Genomic DNA, 21,687 nt, shown 5'->3' on the forward strand with positions numbered 1-21,687 from the left:
CTGTAGCCCTGTCTTTTCAAGTGAGGGGAAAAAAGAATTTAGTGACGAAAATCTCTATCTCTCTTGAGGAATTGCCACGTGTCTTTCTTTCTGATAAGAAGAATTGTGTAATTTACTGTGTTTTCCCCGTTCCCCTGGGCGGCCCAGAAGATTAATTTAATGTTCAGTCATCGCACATTAGCTGCTTTTTCCTCTACATGCCTCTGATGTTCTACTTCTATAATCTGATGACATTTGTACTGTTTTTTTTTCTGGTAAAGTGCCTCAAATCCCTTATAGAAAGAGCAAAACATAAGGCATTTCCCACATTTTAAAAGTTATACACAAAGAAAACTGGAAAAATATAAGAAAGTAAAAAGAAAAAATAACCACTGTTAACACTTTTGGGTATTTCTTCCTATTTTTTTCTCAATGTATTTTAAACAAAATTATGAGCATATAGCATATAAAGCATCACATCTAGCTCTTTTCATGCAATTTTAAAATACAAGCATCTTTTTGTGTATTGGACGCTCTTCTGGTAATAAGCCTAGTAAGTATCATGCCATTCGAAGGTTGAAACCATAGAGGCCTATAGGAATGGTTAATGAGAAAGCTCAAAGGTCAGTTCAAAGAGCCAGAAATGTGAGAGATGAAGCTTTGTGGACCTTATTCCTGCAGGGGACCAGGACAGAATTTGTGTGGGTGTGAAGTGTAAGCTCAGGGCAGTCTAAAGCCAAAAGGGCAATCTGGAGTCTTGTACCCATATCAAACATCACAGAAAATAGAATTTTAGACCTAGGAGAGACTTTAGAGATCACCTAATACAGTATTCCCATTTTACAACGGAAAAAAACAAAGCCAAAGAGGTGAATTGATTTGTATAGGCTCTGGAGTCAGATGGCCTGGATTTGCACGTCTGCCCTACCACTTAGTAACTCTGGATCTTAAGTAGGTTCCTGTACCCTCTCTAAGTCTCATTTTCCTCTGTGAAATGAAAATAGCAATAGCATTTAATTTGCATGCTTATCGTGTGGATTAAACCAGATAATCTGTGTAAAGCACTTAACACGGTGCCTAATACATAATAAAAACTCAATAGATGTTACTTATTAACAGTAGTGTAATTATTATCATTATTCAACTGTTAGTGACAGAACAACGACAAGGACTCAGATCTCCTGACTCAACCTAGTGCTCTTTTTACTACATCAGACTGACTTCCAGGGTTTGGAAAGGACTGAAAGCTGCCTCGATCTTAGTAGTGGTGCCAACTCAAATCTACTTGGGGCTAAATCTTAGGACTTTAGTCTGGGGTGTACTTTATGCAAAAGCACGTAGCCTGGTGTCTGGAAATGTAGGCTCTTACGAAATGTTTATTAACTAAAAAGATTTTTAAAAACAACGACAGGGTTGGGAGGGTGTTGTTGGCTTCTACGAGAAGAACAAGAAATCTTTCACGGAAACACATAAAAGAAGGATTTAGGGAAGAGGGCTACAAAAACATGGATGTTCCATACACGTCTGTGAAGACCAGGGACAAGCTGAGGTTCCTTGAGCTTTCTCATTGTTATTTTTGTTAACCCCTTCATCTTTCTCTGTAGTTACTAGCAAAAACCCTATGCAAACCCTAGATGGGGGGAGGGGTGTTTTCAAAGCTGGGCAGGGTAAGAAAGAAGTGGGGAAATGTCTATCTCAATTCAAATGAATAAAGCCGGTTTGGCAGCAGGCTTGGGGGGTGGCACCCAGGTAGAAGAGTGGGTGGTGGTGGTGAAAGAGGCAAGAGAGCCAAACATCTTTGACCTTCAAGAGGAAAAAAACACGTGGGAATGGGGAGCCAGTTGAGATCATAAACTCCTGGCTTACAACTGGGAAAAAGGCCTGTGCCCCCCATATCCTACCATATTTCTGTTTGTAACTTATAACTATAGCAGTTTTCTGGGGGCCTGCTGTTGGTCCTCTTTTTTTTTTAGTTTTATCGGAGGATGGGTGACTTACAATGTTGTGTTTAATTTCTGCAGTACAGCAAAGTGACTCAGTTATACATATATAAATTCTTTTTCATATTCTTCTCCATTACGGTTTATCACAGGATATTGAACATAGTTCCCTGTGCTATACAGTAGTAGGTCCTTGTTGTTTATCCACCCTATGTATAATAGTTTGCATCTGTGTTGGTCCTCTTTCATGACCAATGTCTCTTCTATTTTCCAAGGCCACCATGCTGACTCTCTCTCTTGACTAATGTATATTCCAACACTGCCACAGTAATAAAGTGCATAATTCTGACCTCTCTGGATGCATGCTTTAAAGTCTTGGTGTTCTTACCATTCCATCGATCCTTCAGCTCACCCTCCTAAAGCATCTGGAGGTCCTATGGTTTATGGTCATTTTCATCTGTCTGGAGTTACAAGGTATACCCTCATCTTAACAGTAAAGGCTCAATAAGCATTTGTGGATTGACTGAAGAATTTATACTCTAGTTGGGGAGACAATATGCCCTCATGAAATGAAAAGCCATGTAACCCCAAGCACAAAATGAAAGAATACAAACTGAGTTCATAGAGGCTCAGGAGATGCAAAGTTGTTAAGTGATCTGTCAGGTTGGGCTAGTTGGGGAAAGTTTCCAAGAGCATGTAAGTTTTGAGCTTTGAATTGGAAATTTAAGGTGATGGACATGAGTTGGTAGAGAGGTGGACCTTTCCAAACAAATGCACAAAGGGAGACAACACAAGATATAACTCAAGCCATGACAGGTGCCTGCCCCACCCTGCCATTTCCCTGTCTCAGCAGCTCTTCATGATCTGCCACCACACCTGTTTCAGTTAGAAGAGAGCTCCTTGTGACCTAGTGCCCACCAGGCTCCCTCTTCTACCAAATTCACTGCTCGTGCAGCACTTTCCGCGTACTCCAGGCTGTTCTGGAAGAGGCGTAGGCAGGAAATGTTCGCAGACATTGTGAGCAACTATCTCCTGTCCCTCTAGTCTGGACCTCAGGTGGGAATACACAGTCTTCTCTTTACCCTCTATATGACAACTGCGTGTTGGAATAGAAGAAGGCAGGGATATGTAGAACCAAGATGGTTATGTTACCATGAGCAGACTAATATCACTTTGAAGGTCTAATGTGCTGCGGCCTCTGAAAAACTTCAGGTGGTATGGCTTTACAACCGTGATGGGAGGAAAGCCTGGTCATCACAGAGCACGTATCAAGCAACACTGCCAATGGTATAATGCTAGGCACTATACAGATAAGTTAAATTACAGTCTCTACCCCTAGGAGCTTGTCATCTAACAGGAAAAATGGGACATGGCCAGGCAGTAAATAAATATGATACATTTATTAAAACGTTGTCAAATGCACAAGTGCAATGGTCACTCGATTCCTGACCTCATTCATTTGACAAACATTTATTGAATGTCTGTTATGTGGGCTCACAGAGATACATAAAACTTGTCTCTGCCTTCAAGGAGTTCACAGTTTAGTGAAAGAGACATGCATACACATAAGCAAATAATTACAGTATAATATGGTTTATGCTATATAACATAAGCCTGCACAAAATGCTTGGGAATGCATAAGACAGAGAACTAACTGTACGTGAGGGAGACCAGGAAGGCTGAGTAAGAGTTTTCCAGAATAAGAGACTTGGGGAAGGGATGATGAGAGGGAGGACATCCCAGGATGTGGAGGGAAAGGTATAAAAGGGTATGTATGGCATTTCCAGGAAATAGTGTGAAACTCGAACTGGTCAGAACTTAATGTGCCCAGTGAAAGAGGAAGCAGGAAAGGTGGCCTGAATCTGAAGAGACCTGTATGCCTTGCTAAGGAGTTTGAACTTTATCACATAGGCAATGGGGAAAATCAAAGGAAGTTTTAAGCAGGGAAATGCTATGATCACATATAGGTGATATTCCAGTTCTCCTGCCTCCTAGCTGTGTGACTTTGGGCAAGTCACTAAATCTCTGAGCATTAGTGTCTTCGTCTGGAAAATGGGGATGACAGGGGTACCTACCTCACAGGGTTGATTTGAGGAGTAAAGGAGCTAGTTTATATAAAGCAGTCAGCACAGCGCCCAGCACATAATAAGTGCTCCATAAATTTTAGTTATTACCAGGAGTGTTTCTTAGAAAGGTTACTTTGTTGACAGCACAGAACGTAAACTGCAGTTGGGAAAAGATTCGTGGTGGGAGGTCTGATTAAGACGATGCTGCAATTTAGTCCGGTGATAAATAAGATCCTGAACTGGGATTTGGATGTGGGAGGTTAGGGAGATGAAAAGATGAAGGGTAAATCTAGCTTAGGAGACTGGGTAGATTAGGACAACCATTAACCAAATTCAGAGATAAGAGTATCCAGAGGATAGGGGTGTGGGTGCAGGAACAGATAATGAGTTCTGTTTGGAACCTGTTGAATGAGAAGTGAAGCCGCCGAAGATGGGAACCTGGAGAATATCAATATTTGAGGAGAGGCCAGAAGAGCCAGTGGAGAAAACTGGTTAGCAACCGCACTATCAATGGGAACTGCGTATGGGGAGTCGAGAGCGGTGGGGGAGACACCATCATCAGCTAACCATTTGTTTATGTTCCCCAAGCCCTCCGCCCATCTCCTCAACACGAAAACAAGCCTATTCTTTAGTCAGTTCTTTGCTTCGTGCTTCTCGGTTTTCTGCTTCTTGCAGAGACCGCATTTTTTCCTTTTGCCCTCTTCCGATGGAAAGACGGAACGGTCTAACATCTCTCGACACGCTCATCTAGGCGATCCCGAATCACAAGGGAGGAGGGGGGAAGGGGAGAAAAGGAAGAAAATGATTTTTAAAGAAAAGAAAAAGTCCGCGACGACCTCTAATAATTAATGTTCCCCCTCTCTATATCCTGCCACGCCGCTCTCCTGCCACCCAGATCGGGCTCCTGGCCGCGAAGTAGGACGGGAGATGTAGTCCCCAAGCCCGACCAGGCTGGCACGACTAGAGAACTCTGTTTCCCAACCCGCTCTCCAGGCGCGTGCGCAGATGGCTGCCCCGGCGAGTGGTAAACAGAGACGTCAGGCGGGGGCCGCAGCTTGGAGCAAAACAAAAGGGAAACCCGGGGGGCGGGGGGTGGGGGGGTTTGATAGGGGGATTGGTGCGGGAATTCGAGAGGCTGGGGCCGCGGGGACGTGGACCCGAGTAAGAGTTGGGGGGAGGGAAGAGGCGGGGGGAGGGGGAGTCAGGGGAGGGGCGAGTGACGCGGGGGAGCGGGGCGTGGGGGAGGGCAGTGATCCGGGTGGAGGAAATTCGGGAGGAGTGTCCGGGGGGCAGCAACTTAAAAGGGGGAGGGAACTGCGGCTAAAGAGACGTTCGGTGATGGGAGCGCGATTTGTGAGGGGATACGGTGCCTCAGGTTTAAAAGAGCAGGAAGCTGAGTGAGAGGTTGGGGAAAAAGTGCCTTCGCTAGGCGAAGGTTACAGGTGGTGTCTCGGAAAGAGCTCCGAGGCTGCAGGCTGTAGTGGAGGAGAGGATCAGAGAACTAACTGTGTGCAAGGGACAGCTTAGGGGCTAGCGTCCAGGGGCGAGGGGGAAGTTCGAGACTTTCTGAGGACTGGCAGGAATGTGCCTCCTGGCCCTCGGTGCTTCCCCCCTGGGGGGAGGCATCGCGAGGGACTGTGGCAGGCTCCTCTGAACGCTGAGCGGCGGAGGTCCAACTCCACGTATGGATCCAGTGAATGAGAATTCAGCCAGAGAGGCTGCCGCGCTCGTAGACCTCGATCCCGACTTCGAACCCCAGAGCCGTCCCCGCTCCTGCACCTGGCCCCTTCCCCGACCAGAGCTCGCTCCCGAGCCGTCCGAGCCGGCCGAGGTGGAGTCAGGTCTGGGAGAGAAGGTACACACGGAGGGGCGCTCGGAGGGGCGCTCCCAGCCGACCCTGTTGCCCTCCCGGCTCCCTGACCCGGCAGGGGGCCCCCAGCCTGGGATCCTGGGGGCCGTAACAGGTCCTCGGAAGGGAGGCTCCCGCCGGAATGCCTGGGGAAATCAGTCATATGCAGAACTCATCAGCCAGGCCATTGAAAGCGCCCCCGAGAAGCGACTGACACTCGCCCAGATCTATGAGTGGATGGTCCGCACAGTGCCCTACTTCAAGGACAAGGGTGACAGCAACAGCTCAGCAGGATGGAAGGTAACTATGACCCCCTTACCTCCGTCCCAATACCCGTCTGCTCCTGGTCCCCCCAGTCTCCTTACCTCTACTCTGGGGCCCCTTTTACACCCCTAGCCCAGAGGTCCACCTTCCGTCGTCATTTAGACAAACATTTACTTAAGACATAGTATATGCCGCTGGGTGCTTGATGCTGGAGGATCACAGATGAATAAGACACTGTCCTTGCCCTGGAGAAAATTGAATTCTCTGCTCACTGCTCAACACTCCCAGCACTTTGGCTTGGCCTGCCCCAAACACTTATCCCCACAGAGAAGTCTTTATCCTATGTACAGCAGGAACTGTGTGGATTCCCCACAGGAACCTAGCCTTCCCTCCTCCCCCACCTCCCACCCCAACACCTTTTCTCCCATTCCTGTGGGATCACTTGGATTCCCTGCTTGCCTCCCAATACCTCAGGGTAGAAGTACTGTTCTAGGACTCTGCTACCCAAGAAGATGGAGTGAAGTGGCGAAAGGTAAAAAGAGTGATATCCATGTGGTAAGGTAGCAGATCTTATGCACTAAGAAAAAAGGGTGGGCTGTCTCGGTTTACCCTATATAATGCCAAGAAACTCTCCTTAGTAAGGGGCTATCCAAGTTGTGGGGGGAAGTTTTCATTTACTGTTGAGGAATATTTACGGAAAAAATAGATAGGGCTCTGACTTCAGAGCACAAGGTTGGGAGCTCCCTTGGCCTTCCACGAGGAAACTGCGAGGAAAGATCTCGCTAGATGCTCTGAAAGCTTGTCCTGAGAAATATGGGACTCTAATCACAAGATTTGGTAGCTTTAACTCCTATTGACGCCTTGTGCCCCCATAGGTGGTGAGATCAGCATGCAAGGAAATGCAGAGGGTTGAGTGAGCAGAGGAGGGTCTTGTCCTAGGTATAAGAGATCAAGGGATCGGATCCGCAGTATCCCTAGGGGTTGGGCAGAACAGAAAGCAGGACAGCTGACTGAGACCCTTGGCACTATTTCTGGGTAGACTGCCACACCACAGTCTCAGCTCATACAGAGCTCCCCTCCTTGGACCCAGCCTACACAGCTGTTTTTCTTTTCTCTTAGGTTCATTTTCCAGGGTAGAAGAAATAACCATGAGTCGTTAGTTATGCTGTGGTAGTGTAGTCCCTCCTTAGAATTTACACTTGTACGGGGTTTTTTAGTTTACAAAGTAATTAAAAATTTTAATTTCATTTATCTTCACAGCAATTCTGAGATTCCACATTTTACATATTAGGAAACTAAGGTACAGAAAGGTTAGGAAACTCGCCAAAATCGATAGAATGAGGACTTGAACTCAGGTCTAACTATAAATCATATGCTCTTTCTGCTAATCCATGCTGCCATGGAATGATGGCAAAGTCAAATCAGGCCAAATCTGGGGCCTCCAAGGCCCTCACCTCCCACTCCCCACCCCCACCCCACTCCAAGGGGGAGACCTCAAGACTGAGCTGGCTTCCCTGGTGATGTGCCAAGGTTACTACCACTCCACCAGGGGGCGGCACTCACCTAGAACAAGAAGGCTTAATTTAGGTGGCTGGGGGAGCAATTAGCAGTCACCCCCCTTCCAACAGGTTAGAACGGTAGGCTTCTAGGGAGCCGACCTCTCCAGGTAGGAGGCTGTACAATGTACTAGTTCCAAGGCCTAAAGAAGAGAGGATGAACAAATGGCACTCGTGGGTACTGAGTAGTAGGGAAAGGAATGAGCCTTCTCAGTAGACCCAGAGTTAGAGGATGGGAAGGCAGGGGGTGCGGGGGGCGGGGAATCACAGTGCCAAAAGTCACCGTGGTTCTCAGTTACTAAGAGCCCAGGCTGGATGGACAAGTGTGATTCCTTGAAGGAACCAAAAACATTAACGCAGCCAGAGGAGTTGGAATGCCATTACTACAGACAATGACTTCTAAAGAGCCCTGGAGCAAGAGGCTGCTTAAACATCTTTCCCCAGGCAGAGGGTCTCCTTATCTAGAGCATCAGTCTGAAACACATGAAGTGATTTCTGACTGTCCATAGCCTCAACCTGCTAGTTGCTCTAAGCCCTTCTGGGCTCCTCCCAAGTTTCTAAACACTAAAGACCTTCATGTGGGAGGTCAAATGCCTCTAAGGTTGGAGATCCTATGCACAAATTCCTGAGGAGAAGTGGGGAAAAGGAGGTAGGAAAGAGAAGGGAGGTTCCTGGAGGGTGGGGTGGGGCGGACACAAAAGGATGGTGTAACTAGCCTGGAGCAGCCAGTAGAAATAAGCTGCTCTGGGGGCTCAAGAAGCTGCCAATCTCAGCTCCCTGGGCCCCTGGAGAAAAAAACTTATCTCTAGCAGAAAATCAGCAGCGAGGGAGGAAGGAAGAACACAGCTTCTAATACTCAAGGCACTCAAGAGCTGACGGAGCCTCAAGGGGAGATTCACCATCCGTCACCAGAGGGCCACCCACCAATCAGGCAACAAATATTGATTATGTACTGGGAGATTGGCACTCTGAGGGGGGCACTGCTGGGGGCTGCCCACCTGGACAACGTGTCCTGGCGTTTACACTTGATAAGACGAATTACTTGAAACCATAAACAGCATAATATAGATTGGGGAAATTTGTGTGGAACAGATGAAAAATGCTGTACAAGAAATTTGGCTGCAGAAGTCAAGCAACCACTTTAGAAAAGAGAGAGGACTTCAGCTTTATCTTGACGAGCTAGTAGAATTTAGAGAGGGGGGAGATCCTTCCCCGGACAAGGAGGGAGGGAGGGGAGGGATGGGCCTGGTGTATTTGAGGCACAGAGAGAAGCCTGGCCTGAATGTACTTGAGGGTGTGTGTCCAGGAATTGGGAGAAATCAGAAAAAAGGAATCTGCCGATCCTATAGAGAGTCGGGGCCCAAATGCCCTGTACAGAGTGGAGCACCAGCCTTGCTGAGGTTCCAGCCCCTCAGCCAGTTCCGAGGACCGGCTCAGGACAGGGTGGGTCTGTCCTGGGCTGCTGTTGCGCCACTGTCCTGTAAATTCCACCCAAGCCTGCACTCAAGGAAAGGGGTGGAGCTGTGGAACGCTCTTTCCCACTTGAGCCTAGTTCTTGCTGAACCAGGAGTGCGTCTTCTCAACGCCCACAAGCCCCAGACAGCCACCAGAGGCTTGGGAGGGGTAGAGTGCTGTGAGCTCTTGGGGGGGGGGTGCGGGGAGGGGGGCACGGTGCCCTCTGACTAGCTCATTGCTCGGGTGGGAACTGTGTGTGGTCTCATCCCCTGCCACCACCCCCCACCCCTACCTTTGCCTCTTTTCCCCCTGGATTTGAATAGCTTTGCGTCTCCAGGAATGCCCCCGCTGCATCCCAGCGTCCTTTTAGACTGCACTGCCGGCCGCTGACCTTCCTTTCCTGTTGCCTCTGCCCCCTCCAGAACTCGATCCGCCACAACCTGTCCCTGCACAGCAAGTTCATCAAGGTTCACAACGAGGCTACCGGCAAGAGCTCTTGGTGGATGCTGAATCCAGAGGGAGGCAAGAGTGGCAAGGCGCCCCGCCGCCGGGCAGCCTCCATGGATAGCAGCAGCAAGCTGCTCCGGGGCCGCAGCAAGGCCCCCAAGAAGAAACCAGCTGTGCTGCCAGCTCCGCCCGAAGGTGCCACTCCGAGGAGCCCTGTTGGCCACTTTGCCAAGTGGTCAGGCAGCCCTTGCTCTCGAAACCGCGAGGAAGCTGATGTGTGGAGCACCTTCCGTCCACGAAGCAGTTCCAATGCTAGCACTGTCAGCACCCGGCCCTCCCCCAGGAGGCCAGAGCCTGAGGTGCTGGCGGAAGAGGAAATGCCAGCCTCGGCCAGCAGCTATGCTGGGGGTGTCCCTCCCACCCTAAAAGAAGATCTGGAGCTGTTAGATGGGCTCAATCTCACATCTCCCCATTCCCTGCTGTCTCGGAGCAGCCTCTCTGGCTTCTCTTTGCAGCATCCTGGGGTTTCAGGCCCTTTACACACCTACAGCACCTCCCTCTTCAGCCCAGCAGAGGGGCCCCTGTCAGCAGGAGAAGGGTGCTTCTCAAGCTCCCAGTCCCTGGAGGCCCTGCTCACCTCTGATACGCCACCACCTCCTGCTGATGTCCTCATGACCCAGGTAGATCCCATTCTGTCCCAGGCTCCGACACTTCTGTTGCTGGGGGGGATACCTTCCTCCAGTAAGCTAGGCACAGGGGGTGGCCTGTGTCCTAAGCCCCTAGAGGCTCCAGGCCCCAGTGGTCTGGTTCCCACCCTTCCGATGATAGCACCAGCACCGCCTCCAGTCATGGCGGGTGCTCCCGTCCCCAAGCCCCTGGGGGCTCCTGTGCTCACACCTCCTACTGAAGCTCCAAGCCAAGACCGAATGCCTCAGGATCTCGATCTTGATATGTACATGGAGAATCTGGAGTGTGACATGGATAACATCATCAGTGACCTCATGGATGGGGGCGAAGGACTGGACTTCAACTTTGAGCCAGGTACGGCACCGCCGAATCACGGTAGCATCTCACAACCTATACCTCCTCCTAGGTGTCCAGCTAGTCCTGTGATTGAGCAAAGGAGAGCTAGAACAAGGGGTAGCTGGAGGTCCCGGGGAACTGGAAGGGCGATGTCATGTTAGAGTGGCATAGTTTCCAGATGGGACCTCCAGGCCCCTCAGCAGTGCTCACCCCTACAAGGTAGCATGGGAGAGGTGGGGAAGGGGCCGTCTCTGTTTTCCTTGGTGTGGATCTTGATGGTGGAAAGTTGTCATGCCCCAGATGAGCCTCTTACGTTGTCCTCCGTTTTCTCTTCCCACAGATCCCTGAGCCATTGGCTGGCAGCTTTATTCCCTGCTTCAGAGACGGAGCCAGGCGTGCCCATATCCACTCTTTACCCTTGACCCCTCCCTGGGAATTTGGGACCCTGCTTTAGAGCTAGGGTAGGGTCTGCTCACCTGGGTGTTGAGGAAATTATAAAGCTGGGGGTGGGGAGGGAAAGGGGAGGGGGAAAGGGAGAGGGTTTATTCTCACTGTGCCAATTAGGGGGTAAGGCCCCCCTCTCAGGAGCCATCCTTGGGCCCCTCCCATTCCCACCCCATAGGTTTTGTAGCAGGGGCGGGCAGTACTGTTGGAAATGTGAAGTCACCAGTGGCCTTACCCCTGCCTTTGGGAGCAGGATTTTTTGTAGAGTCTTATCTGAGCTGGTCCAGGCTGGGTTGAGCCTGGGATTTTTATGCAGTGGCCCCTTGGGCCAGTGGTGTGGGACTGGGGGGGTGGTAATGGGGAGCTGGAAGGGCCGAGGTCTGAAGCCTGGAGTGGCTCACCAGGCCAAATCACCCTTGGACGGCTACAGATAACAGAAAGGCTTTTTATAAACTTTTAAAGAAATATAAACACAAATATAGAGATTTTTAACAGTGGCAAGGTGCTAGTGATGGGGAGAATGCTTTCTTCTTTCTGAAGGCTTTGTCATAGTGACCTGATGCAAACACTACAGACATTACTCCGGGAAACATGGGGGAAATAGGGGAGAGAACCCCAGGTCAGCAGAGAGCAGGGGGCAAGGGGAAGAGCTCCCGTGAGGACCAGGTGTAAAACATGGCCTACACGGAACTAGCTTGGAGTTTCCCTAAGCCAGGTCCCCTCACTCTGTCACCTTGTGCCTGGGAGTGTGGTGTTGGGGTACAGTCACACTCTCGTGTGACCCCCTGTGGGTTCGTGCTATGGTGGGAGAGTGTGTTGAGGGCCAGGAATGAGTTTGTGGCCTGGGAAGGGGGTGGGAGGGGGGAGAAGAGAAGGAGGGAAGGATTTAGGGTGGTAAAGTTAGGCACAGAGACCTCCCTGTTCAAGGCCCCAGACAGCTGTCCCTGCCCTTCTTCCCCTTGCCTGACTGCAGGGGTTATGTGGAAGTGTGTGCAGTAGCAGGCAGGGGGAGGGGCGGAACAGGGAAAGGGGAGCTGGGGAGCTTGGCTGAGGGTCTGGGAAATGAGCAGGGATGGAGGGGAATGTGGATCAGGTTTACTAGCACCTGCTAGGAAAGGCCATCTGGGGCTCCTTCTCCACCCTAGCCCCCAAAGCAGCCCCTCCCCCAGTCCCCTTTGCATTGTCCCCTCCCCCGCCCCTGCTGTGGGTTCCCATCATTTCCTGTGTCAGCGCCTGGCCTACCCAGATTGTATCATGTGCTAGATTGGAGTGGGGAAGTGTGTCAAATCAATAAATGAATAAATTCAATAAATGCCTATAACCAGCTCTGGTTTCTGCTGCCTCGCTGTTCCCCGCGGATAGCGGAGGGGGAGGTAGGGACTGCCCAGAGGCAGACTGATGGGAGGTGGGGGAATTTCAGACGGGGACTTGGTGGAGTGTGGCGGGGGGGGGGGGATGCCCATCCGTCACCTAACCCCAGCAGGAGTAGGCGGGCTGTGATAGGTCTCCCAGGGGGAGGTAGTCTGGTTGGAGAAGACCCCACCCCCCACTCTGTCCCTCAAAGGCTCATTGTGCTAGACTTCGCTGTCTTTCCTCACCCCCACCCATGTGCTTGCCCTCGCTGCTCCTACCCACCCTGAGAGCCTCCACAATGCCTGGCGCAGACTTAAGCCTTGGTGCAGATATTGGGAGAAGAAGTCTTTCTTGAAAAAAGGAACCTCACATTAAATGCCAGTAATTTCATACCTAGTATTGCTGCTCTCAGTTGGTCACTTTATTTTGCTGGCGACCTTTATCCCTACTACGAGTTAAGTTCGCTTTGGTCTTAACGGGTGGACCACTGCGAGTGGTCCCTCCTCCATCTGAGCGTCCTGATGATTTGGGCTGGAAAAGGATAGGGTCAGTAAGTAGAGAAAGAGGCCCCTGCAGGGAAGCTTTCTACAAACTAGGACCGAAGGCAGGACAAAAGAGGTGAGAGGCAGGTCTTGGGCATGGATGTTGGATTTGGAAAGGAAATTCATCCCAGAGGGCCAGGGTGGAGAAGCCTTCGGTAGACTGGCGGGGGAAAGGAGGTTGCTGAGACAGACCATGTTTGGGAAGGCTTACTGGGAGTTTCACTGATTTCCCTGACGATTTCCCTGACGATTTCCCTGACGATTTCATTGACGATTTCATTGACGATTTCTTTGACAATTTCTTTGACAATTCAGCTCGAGCACGTTTCTTGGCTTCTTGTCTTCTAAGCATTTTTATTTGACCCCTCCGCAGGAGGTCACATTGTGTATGCAAGGCATCTAGGAACCAGGAAAAGGCACCCCCACCTCCGAGGACTGGAGAACTTCCCTTCCCATCCTGTCCCTCCCATCATTCAAATGATCACTTGGAGTAACCGGGCCTAAAGCTAGGCTGAGGAGTGACCTGAAGGTGCCCAAGCTTTGCTCTTTTCAGTGGCAATCGGGACACCAAGACTCCAAGAGCGAAAGGTGAAGGGAAGGATGGGAATGATGTGGTGGGGATAGGGAGATGTACTGAGGAGATGGCTGAGAAACAGCGAGGAGGGATGAGTGACACAGGCACACTGCACCTGGTTTGAGCTAAACATCCCTTCTGAAGTGGCCCTAGACCCTATTCCCCTTTTCCTAGGATCTTGTGATCCTGCCTGATGGACTACACCAGCCCCACCCTATATTCTCCATCACCCACCATTATACAGTACCCTCCATGTGCCTTCTTCCTCCACCATGCTCCTTACCAATTAGCTTGGGATCTGGGTTCTTCAGGAGGGGCACAAAAGCTCTGTAGACATTCTGAAGTACAGTTCCTGTGAACACGGCAGTGCATGATCCCCAGCCCCCGTCACCCAGCCTCCACCCTTCCAAAGCCCAAGATTTCAGGACCCTAACACTCAACACTACCTTGAGCTGGTGTAACTTATTTTCTCCCCTCTGGTCCATCCCTAGGTCAGGTCAGGGGAGGGGGGGAGCGGTGCATAGAATGTGCTAACCTAACCAATGTCATAGAGGCAGTGCCTTTCCTTAGGCTGACTAGAGACGGTCAATTTGGATCTGGTTTAGGGGCCCTATTTGAAGGGCCAGGTCCACAGTCCATCTTTGGGGCCTTGCTCTATCTCTGGGGAATGCTCCCAAGCCGCTACCTGCTAACCCATACTCCACCCTGCAAACGTAGTAGGTGTCTCGAGCTGTAAGGAATTTGTTGGCATAGTCTCCAAGGGTCTTCTTCAGGAAAAACATCTTCATTGTCCCCATTGCATCACACAAATCGATGACGTCTGGAGGGAGACCACAGGGTAATTGGGGCAGCTAAGGAGGGAGAGAGGGAGCAAAAGAGGCCAGTGATCCTATTCAGAACGTGTTGGAGGAAGCTGTCTGGATTCAAGAAGCTCTCTTCTTGGCAGGAGGAGGACTTGACGGCTAGAGATGACTCTGCTACTTCTGATCCTTGGCCATGAGTCTCCTCCCCACACTCCTCACCTGTTTTAGGCACCCCCACTTCATGACGGACATATTGCAGCAACAGGAGGACAGAACAATTAGTATTGGCCAGAAACTGCTGATTATCTGAGAAGAGATGGCACGGGGTATGTGGTCCTTCCGCAGTTATACCACCTCTGTGATCTCCACTGCCCTCCAACATCCCCAACCCTACACATAGACATCAGCTATGTGATACCCCTCACCTCCATGTTCGACATAGATGAACATGCTCTGAAGATCTTCTCATTCTTCAGAGAGTCTTAATAAGTCATGGCAGAAGGAGGGTGTTCTAGAGGCCTTGGGGGGCCAAGTGGGCCCATAAGGTCGGGGGACTGGAGAGGAAGATGGATTAAATTGGCTGAGGAGGTCCAGACTGTGCAAACAGGAGAGAGCTATGGGCAGTTGTGGATAAGCAGCATCCCTAGGGGTAGGGCCTGAGGCTGCAGCTGAGGGATTATGAGGTCAAAAGTGGTATGTGTGACAGAAGGTGAGGTAAGGCTAAGGAAAGAAGAACCTGGGTGGGGTCTATAAAAGATTTGTTAAAATGGGGGCAACAAAAACAACAACAGAAAATGGGGGCAGCATGGTAAATCTAACTCTAAACTGGCCCTTAGAAGGAGTGTAGGACACCTAGAGAAAAGTCCGTTTCTGGAACAGCACTCTTTTCGAGTGAGTCTGTAGTGCCGCTGCCTCCGCGGCATGAGTCCACCGCGCCTCTTTCCTCCCCTCGGCACCATGCCTCCCACCCGCATTGCACCCCACGTTTCCATTGCTTCCCCCCCCCCGACAGCAGACTTCCTTGATGATTATCAACAGAACTTTTATTTCTCATTCGTTTCTGGAACAGTTGAAGGGTAGATGGAAAGGGGGAGGGAGGGAGGGACAGCAGAAGCAATGCTGTGAGGAGGAAGGGCTGGGCTGGGGGAGATGAGAAACATGGACAGGGCAAAGGGGCAATTCTCAAGTAGGAGATATTAAATGAGAAGGCAGTTATAGGGGGCACAAAATTCAAAATCTGCCACAGGGGGGCGAGGTGAGCCCTGGACCCAGGTTGGTTGGACAAGGGCAAGTTAGTAAAATTTAGGGCTACAGGGCCCTGGGGTTCTGTCAGGGTGTCAGGGCTCAGGTTTCAGGGTGTAACATGGAGGAGCCCAGTAGGGGCTATGCTGGCTGCAGGGGGAGCCCCCAGGCCCTTCCCCTCCTTTTGGGGGGATCTCACTGACGTGGCAAAGCCGTTCACTGTAGTCTGGCTGCAGACTTTCTGCCAGTCCCTTAGACACACCACTCCAGGCCTAAAGACAGATATCTCCAGGTCAGGGCTCAATTAGGAGCAGGAAGTAGAAGACCCAGGCTCTGTGCCAGGGGAACTCTCCCAAGATCTGCAACCACTGTGATTACAGAAGGGACACACACACTCCTGGGCCCTCAATACCACTGTTTCCATCTGCCTCAACCAATCTAGGATCAGTTCTTCTGGGTGTCTCTCTGCGTCTAGCCTATCCCCCAACTGGTCGGCCACATCCTGTTAGTGCAGGCCTCCCTCCCCTCCCCTCTGCCCCCCATGCTCTGTCTGTCTAGCTGGCAGGCAGTTGGCCATTGACAGACTGCAGTCTGCCTATGACAATGTTCTCACCGAAAAGTTCCCGTGGTATTCAGTAACCAGATCCTCTAGGTTCTTGAGGGTAGGAATTCGGGGCATCGTCCTGAGTGGGGAGAAAGAGGGAGCAGGAACACATCAGTTACGCTCTTTTATTACCCTTCTCGCAGTTCTCCCACATGGAATGAAGCGATTCTGTGTTGTCTGCGCCTGCATCTTCCTTCCATCACCATGCCCACTTGGGTGATCCCTCATTCCTTACTGTCCCGCCCTCTACTCCTGGAGACCCGGTAACAACCCTCTTCCCCTATTCCCAGCCCCCACCTCATTTTTCTGGGATTCCGAATTCTCACCGTTCCAGCCAGCAGTACAAACAGATGAGGATCACGATAGATGCCATGGAGACAAGGGGGATCAGCACAGCTTTCCATGCAAACAACGAAAGAGTCTCAGGATTCTCAGGATTCTCTATGGAAAAGAGGAAAGGAAAAGAGACTGAACATTTGTAGCGCCCCTACTACGTGCCAACATTTAGAGCCCCAACTTGGTGCCAGACACTGTGCCAGACGCTATCTGTATACTTAATCCTCATAACTCCTGAGCGGGGCGGGGAGCAATTATTATCTCCATTTTACAGATGAGGAAACAGAATCAAAGAGGTGAGTGATGTGCCCAAGGTCAAAGAGGTAGGAAGTGGCAGAGGCAGGTTTAAACCCTAGATTTGCCTGATTCCAAAGCCATCTTTACCATGCAGCCTTTCTGGGAATGCTGCGGGGAAATTTTATACATTCTGTATCCCCTTTGAGGACCCCCTCAGCCTCCTTCCCAATCCACCCCCCTACTGTAACAACACACTGATCCAACCCTACACAGAAAAATCCTGCTTCCTGGGGGTTGGAGTTGAACAGTGAGGGGAGATGAGCCACCAAGTTTGGGGGCTTAGGGGTAGGGAGGTAGGGCAAAAGACAGTGGTGCTAGAAAGGTTCCTGGGCTCATGGGTTGGGGTGATGCATTAGGCCCATTTTACCCTTTGAAGTATTGCTGCCCCAGTGAACGGGGCAGCTCCAGTCACTCCATTGCTGAGCGCTTCCACAGAGTGGGTTATAGCGGCTTCGAACACGGAACGTGTAGAATTTCTGTGCATCCACGCTAGGCAGAGAGAAGCTATGTCTGTGATCCACGGCTTGTTCCTTGAGGTGAAAGAGGGTGAGGGAAAGATGGGTGTCTATAAAAGAAGGGAGAATGGAAACTGCTGCCCCCCACCCCCACCCCAGGTCATCTTCTGGTTCTTCCCAGTTTCTCCCTCCTCTCTTGACTACTCAAGCCACACTGCTCCCTTCACTGCCTAGAATTTAATGCCTCCTTAAAGGCTTGCCTTTGTTTACTTGCCTTTCTGGCTTTGGGAAGAGCATGGGTAGGGAAACCTTGAGGAAAACTCACTGGTGATGAGAGGGAAAGGAGTCAGAGGAGGGTGGAAGGTGGGCAGGGGAACTGGGAGGCACAGAACAGGAGCTGGGGATCAGACCTTCCTATTGGCTAATTGAATCCTTCATCCCCACTTGCTCAGCCTGAGCTGCTATCCCCACTCACTCACAGTCCAGCTGTGGTCCCGGTCACTCCGGTACTGCACCAGGTGCTCCAAACAATGGTCCAAGTGTCTGTTGCTCCAGCTCAGTTCTAGCTGGAATTCACTCAGGTTGCGAAGTGTCAGATTCTCCGGAGCCCAGGGGATCACTGGAGATATGTGTGCGTGTGTGGTCATTCCCCTGGCCTAGACAAGTCAGGATCCTGAAGGTAGTGCGCCTGAGCCCTCCTCCCTTCCCCATTCTATTCCTCGCCTCTTTTCTGCCCAAGTACCCTTATGGTGAAAGAACACTAGTTTATATACCCCTTTCCTCAATACCCCACAATATCCTTTGACCCTCCTATCCAAATTACCCAGATCCTGCAGTTTTAGCAACTGTTCGGGCTGCCTCCTGTGTTCCCATGGGTCCTGGAGCTGGACAACAAATGTTTGGTAGAGATGGATCTCCTTTTTTCCAAACCAACAGCCAGAAGTGATCCCTTCAGAGAATAGATAGTGGCCACACTCTTGGAGTTTATCATCATCATTAAAGTTCTTGTACCTAGAGAAGGATTTCAAGGAAGAAGAACAGTGAGGTAAACTTGGGTACTCCGGATTTCCACAGCCCAGCCTCAGCTCCTCTGAACTGACTTATGACTCACCCCACGAGAAAACAGTGGGGAGCCTGGGATACTCTTGGTCCCCACGCAGTCTCTCACATCTAGCCCACCTCCTCTTCCTCCCCCGTGCGATTCCCTCTCCCCTTCTCATACCCATAATGCAGAGTCAGGTTGGTGCGCTGGGGCTCAGAGCTGCTGTTCCAGGTGCAATTCATGTACTCGACATTGAACACAAAACACTGAACCTTTGGGAGGGGCAGAGTGGAAACACTGAGGGTCCCAGCGGGTGTAGAGGTCAGGAAGAAATCTAGGTTGGGGAGAAAATGAAGTGGGGGAGGGTAAGAGAAGACACGATGGTCAGAAGAAGCAGCGTGAGGCAGGGAACCCTTCCCCTTGCCCTCCCCATGGTACTCTTAAAACTCTGCCCGCATCCTAATGTCCAGTGGCAGGTTCCAGAATTCAGTAGGACCCCTTCCCACAGCTTCCCTTCTCACCAACCTCCTCCAGTCCCAGGTTTCCCACCAGCTGTGATGTCTTCATTCCCATTGGGCGTGAGGACCTTTGGGTTCAGCCCCACCCCCAGCAGAGGCAGTTGCAGGAATAAGAGGGATCTGAGTGGCAATGGTGGCTTCAACATGGCGCTTACTCTTCGTTCTCTGGGTGTAGACTGTGTCAGGAACCTGGGCCCCTTACCCACTACCCCTCCCCACCCACACATTTCCTTCTGTCATAACTTCCGGTGGAAAGAACCTTAGAAGCCAGGGCTTTACGGAGGGTGTGGTGAATGTGTGCTATGACACAGGCTAAATCCTCTGGGAGATTAGGTGTTAATCTAATCTGTAGAAGTAACACCACCACTGTAATGTGGTGTTAAGTAGAGACTAAAGCTGGGTATCCAAAATTGTCACAGACCCAAGAAGCCTCAGACTACCTAGATCCCGGGAAGGATCTGCTCATCACCACCACCATTCCCGGCCACCTTCTCATCTAAATTATTTTATCCCATATAGTGGAGTGTCTGAACCTCCCTCCATCCTATGCTATGCTCCTTCCTTGGCTCAGTCACCCTGAAACCGCTATCAAAGCTCTACTGTCTTGGCTGGATGGAAATTGCAGTCTTGGCTCCCGTGGGCACATCTATAGCTATCTCTCCCCTGACCTTATCCAAACCAGAATAGCCACCCTTAGCTGTTGCGAGAGCTGGGTCCCCATTGTGACTGGTGAGGAGGTCTGACTTAGAAGTAGATTCTGGAAATGAAGGAACAACAATACTGGCTTCAAACTCCTCATCTTCCCCTGAATCTGCTTCTCTTCCTGTGTTCCGTATCTCAGTTAATGGTATCATCACTCTCTCAGTCACCCAGACTTCAAACCTCAAAGTCATCTTCGATTCCTCCGTCTCTCTCACCCTGAGAATCCTATCAGCTCTACTTCTGTTGTGTTTCTCCCAGTCGTGTCCTCCTTTCCATGACCACGGCCATGGTGCTAAATCAGCCTTTCATTCCCTCTAGTCACGATTAGTACTAGAACCCACTAACTGGCCTCCCTTTCTAAAGGCCCCCTGCTCTCTAAACCACTCTTCATTCTGTTGCCAGATGTATCTTCCCCCAAATGCAGAGCTGATTGGAGACACTATTTACATAAATAGTTTATTTAGTAAACATTTACTGAGCCTTTAATATGTGCCAGGCACTATGCTTATGTTCTAACCCACCCTAATTTTCCGTGGGTTTAAATTCCTCAGGGTTAGCGCAAATGTTACCTCCTCCAATATGTCTTCCTCTCCCCAATCAGAATTAATTTGTCTTTCCATTGTGATTCAATAGCATTGTGTTATTGTTACTTTTATTTGTTATGTGCTAGTTTTATTATTTTTTATTTATTGTTATTTGTTACTTTTATTACAGCACTCTATCTTTTCTCTAAAAGGCAATACCATCATAGAAAGAATATCAAGAGTCAAGAAAAGTATGATATCACTTATATGTGAAATCTAAAAAAATACAACAGGGAATTCCCTGGTGGTCCAGTGGTTAGAGCTCCGCCCTTCCACTGCAGGAGGCACGGGTTCCATCCCTGGTGGGGGAACTGGGGAACTAAGATCGTGTGAGCCGCGCGGCCAAAAAAAAAAAAAAAAAGATAAAAAATACAACAAAGTAGTGAATATAACAAAAACGAAATAGATTCACAGATACAGAGAACAAACTAGGGGTTACCAGTGGGGAGAGGGAAGGGGGGAGGGGCAATATAGGGGTAGGGGACTAAGGTACAAACTATTATGTATAAAATGAGCTACAAGGATATATTGTACAACACGGGGAATATAGTCAATATTTTATAATAATTATAAATGGAGTGTAAACTTTAAGAATTGTCAATCACTATGTTGTACACCTGTAACTGATATAATATTGTACATCGAATATACTGCAATTGAAAAAGGCAGGAAAAAAAAAGAACAGCAATGAGATGATACACTTCTTTAAAGAGAGAGAGTGAGAGACAGAGACAAGAAAAAATCCTAGTCTCAGCTCTGTTACACAGTAGCCATATAATATAGGGCAAGCAAACTTCCACTCTTTGAAAATCAGCTTCCTCATCCACAAAATGGAGACAATAATAATCCCTAACTCATAGGAGTTTTTTGCGGATTAGAGGAGACAATGTCTGAAAAGCATCTGACACTCAGTAGGTGCCTCTTTCGATACAGCAAGCGTTCTTAACCTGGAGTTCATGGACCTTTAGGAGATATGTGAGTGAACTTCAAGAGGGGGTCTAAGAATCTCCCGGCAAAGTATCTAACATTTTGTATATCTTTACGTGCAGTTTTCTGGGAAGAAGGGCCATAGCTTCCATCAGCATTTTAAAGGGACTGTGAAGCAGAAGAGGTTAAGAACCTCAGTGCTAGACCATAAAGACCTTGAGCCGACCTTTCAGGGTTTAATTGGTGCTTTCTTATGCATACATAGTTTCTAATAAAGATTAGAGCCGACCTTTCAGGGTTTAATAGGTGCTTTCTTATGCATACGTAGTTTCTAATCTTCGCAACAGTCCCTTGAAGGTGTTAGTACACCCATTTTTCAGATGCAGGAACTAAGAAACAAAGAAGCGGTTTGCAAAAGGCAGAGTTTCTAAGCAACGCACAGACGATAGAGCACTTATTCTAGGCCGAGAACTGAGCGAGGCGCTGGGAATCCAGTTCCAGTCGGAGCTCAGCGCCGCGTCCGCCTCCCGCCTCGCAGGTTCGTATCCCCAGCGCCTGGCTGTCGGACGTTGCAGGGATCTTGACTGAGTGAAATCGATTCTCCGGCGGCCGGGGTGGAAAAGCTCCCCGAGCGCGGAGCTCCGCCCCACGCCGGGCTGGGCCCCGCCCCCACCCCCGCTGCTGT

At 50.0% G+C, this 21,687-nt stretch overlaps 3 protein-coding genes across 5 annotated transcripts; 1 reads left to right on the plus strand and 2 right to left on the minus strand.

The window, feature by feature from the left end:
* The first annotated feature begins 5,283 nt into the window (after window positions 1-5,283).
* FOXO4 (forkhead box O4) lies at window positions 5,284-12,343 on the plus strand. The gene is made up of 3 exons (XM_079911680.1): window positions 5,284-6,134; window positions 9,532-10,597; window positions 10,920-12,343. The coding sequence occupies exons 1-3, from the start codon at window positions 5,670-5,672 to the stop codon at window positions 10,925-10,927; spliced, it is 1,539 nt and encodes a 512-aa protein (XP_079767806.1). The 5' UTR covers window positions 5,284-5,669; the 3' UTR covers window positions 10,928-12,343.
* Window positions 12,344-12,784: 441 nt separating this feature from the next.
* On the minus strand, window positions 12,785-14,745 carry LOC307180593 (uncharacterized protein CXorf65 homolog; the record flags this gene model as incomplete). Its single annotated transcript, XM_079910970.1, has 6 exons — window positions 12,785-12,907; window positions 13,130-13,317; window positions 13,776-13,895; window positions 14,178-14,312; window positions 14,515-14,601; window positions 14,721-14,745. 6 exons carry the CDS (start codon window positions 14,743-14,745, stop codon window positions 12,785-12,787), a joined length of 678 nt encoding a protein of 225 aa, XP_079767096.1.
* Window positions 14,746-15,389: 644 nt separating this feature from the next.
* Window positions 15,390-21,579, minus strand: IL2RG (interleukin 2 receptor subunit gamma; the record flags this gene model as incomplete). Of its 3 annotated transcripts, none has more annotated exons than XM_079909937.1 (8): window positions 15,390-15,809; window positions 16,151-16,220; window positions 16,468-16,582; window positions 17,142-17,304; window positions 17,709-17,848; window positions 18,053-18,240; window positions 18,452-18,605; window positions 21,443-21,579. In XM_079909937.1, 7 exons carry the CDS (start codon window positions 18,511-18,513, stop codon window positions 15,633-15,635), a joined length of 915 nt encoding a protein of 304 aa, XP_079766063.1. In that variant the 3' UTR covers window positions 15,390-15,632. The 3 variants fall into 3 exon arrangements, with proteins under 3 accessions (XP_079766063.1, XP_079766061.1, XP_079766062.1); XM_079909935.1 differs by lacking the exon at window positions 21,443-21,579 and adding an exon at window positions 18,797-18,938; XM_079909936.1 differs by lacking the exon at window positions 21,443-21,579 and adding an exon at window positions 18,821-18,935.
* Between the last annotated feature and the right edge of the window lie 108 nt (window positions 21,580-21,687).

This window comes from Stenella coeruleoalba, assembly GCF_951394435.1.
Source record: "Stenella coeruleoalba genome assembly, chromosome: X".
NCBI lineage: Eukaryota > Metazoa > Chordata > Mammalia > Artiodactyla > Delphinidae > Stenella > Stenella coeruleoalba.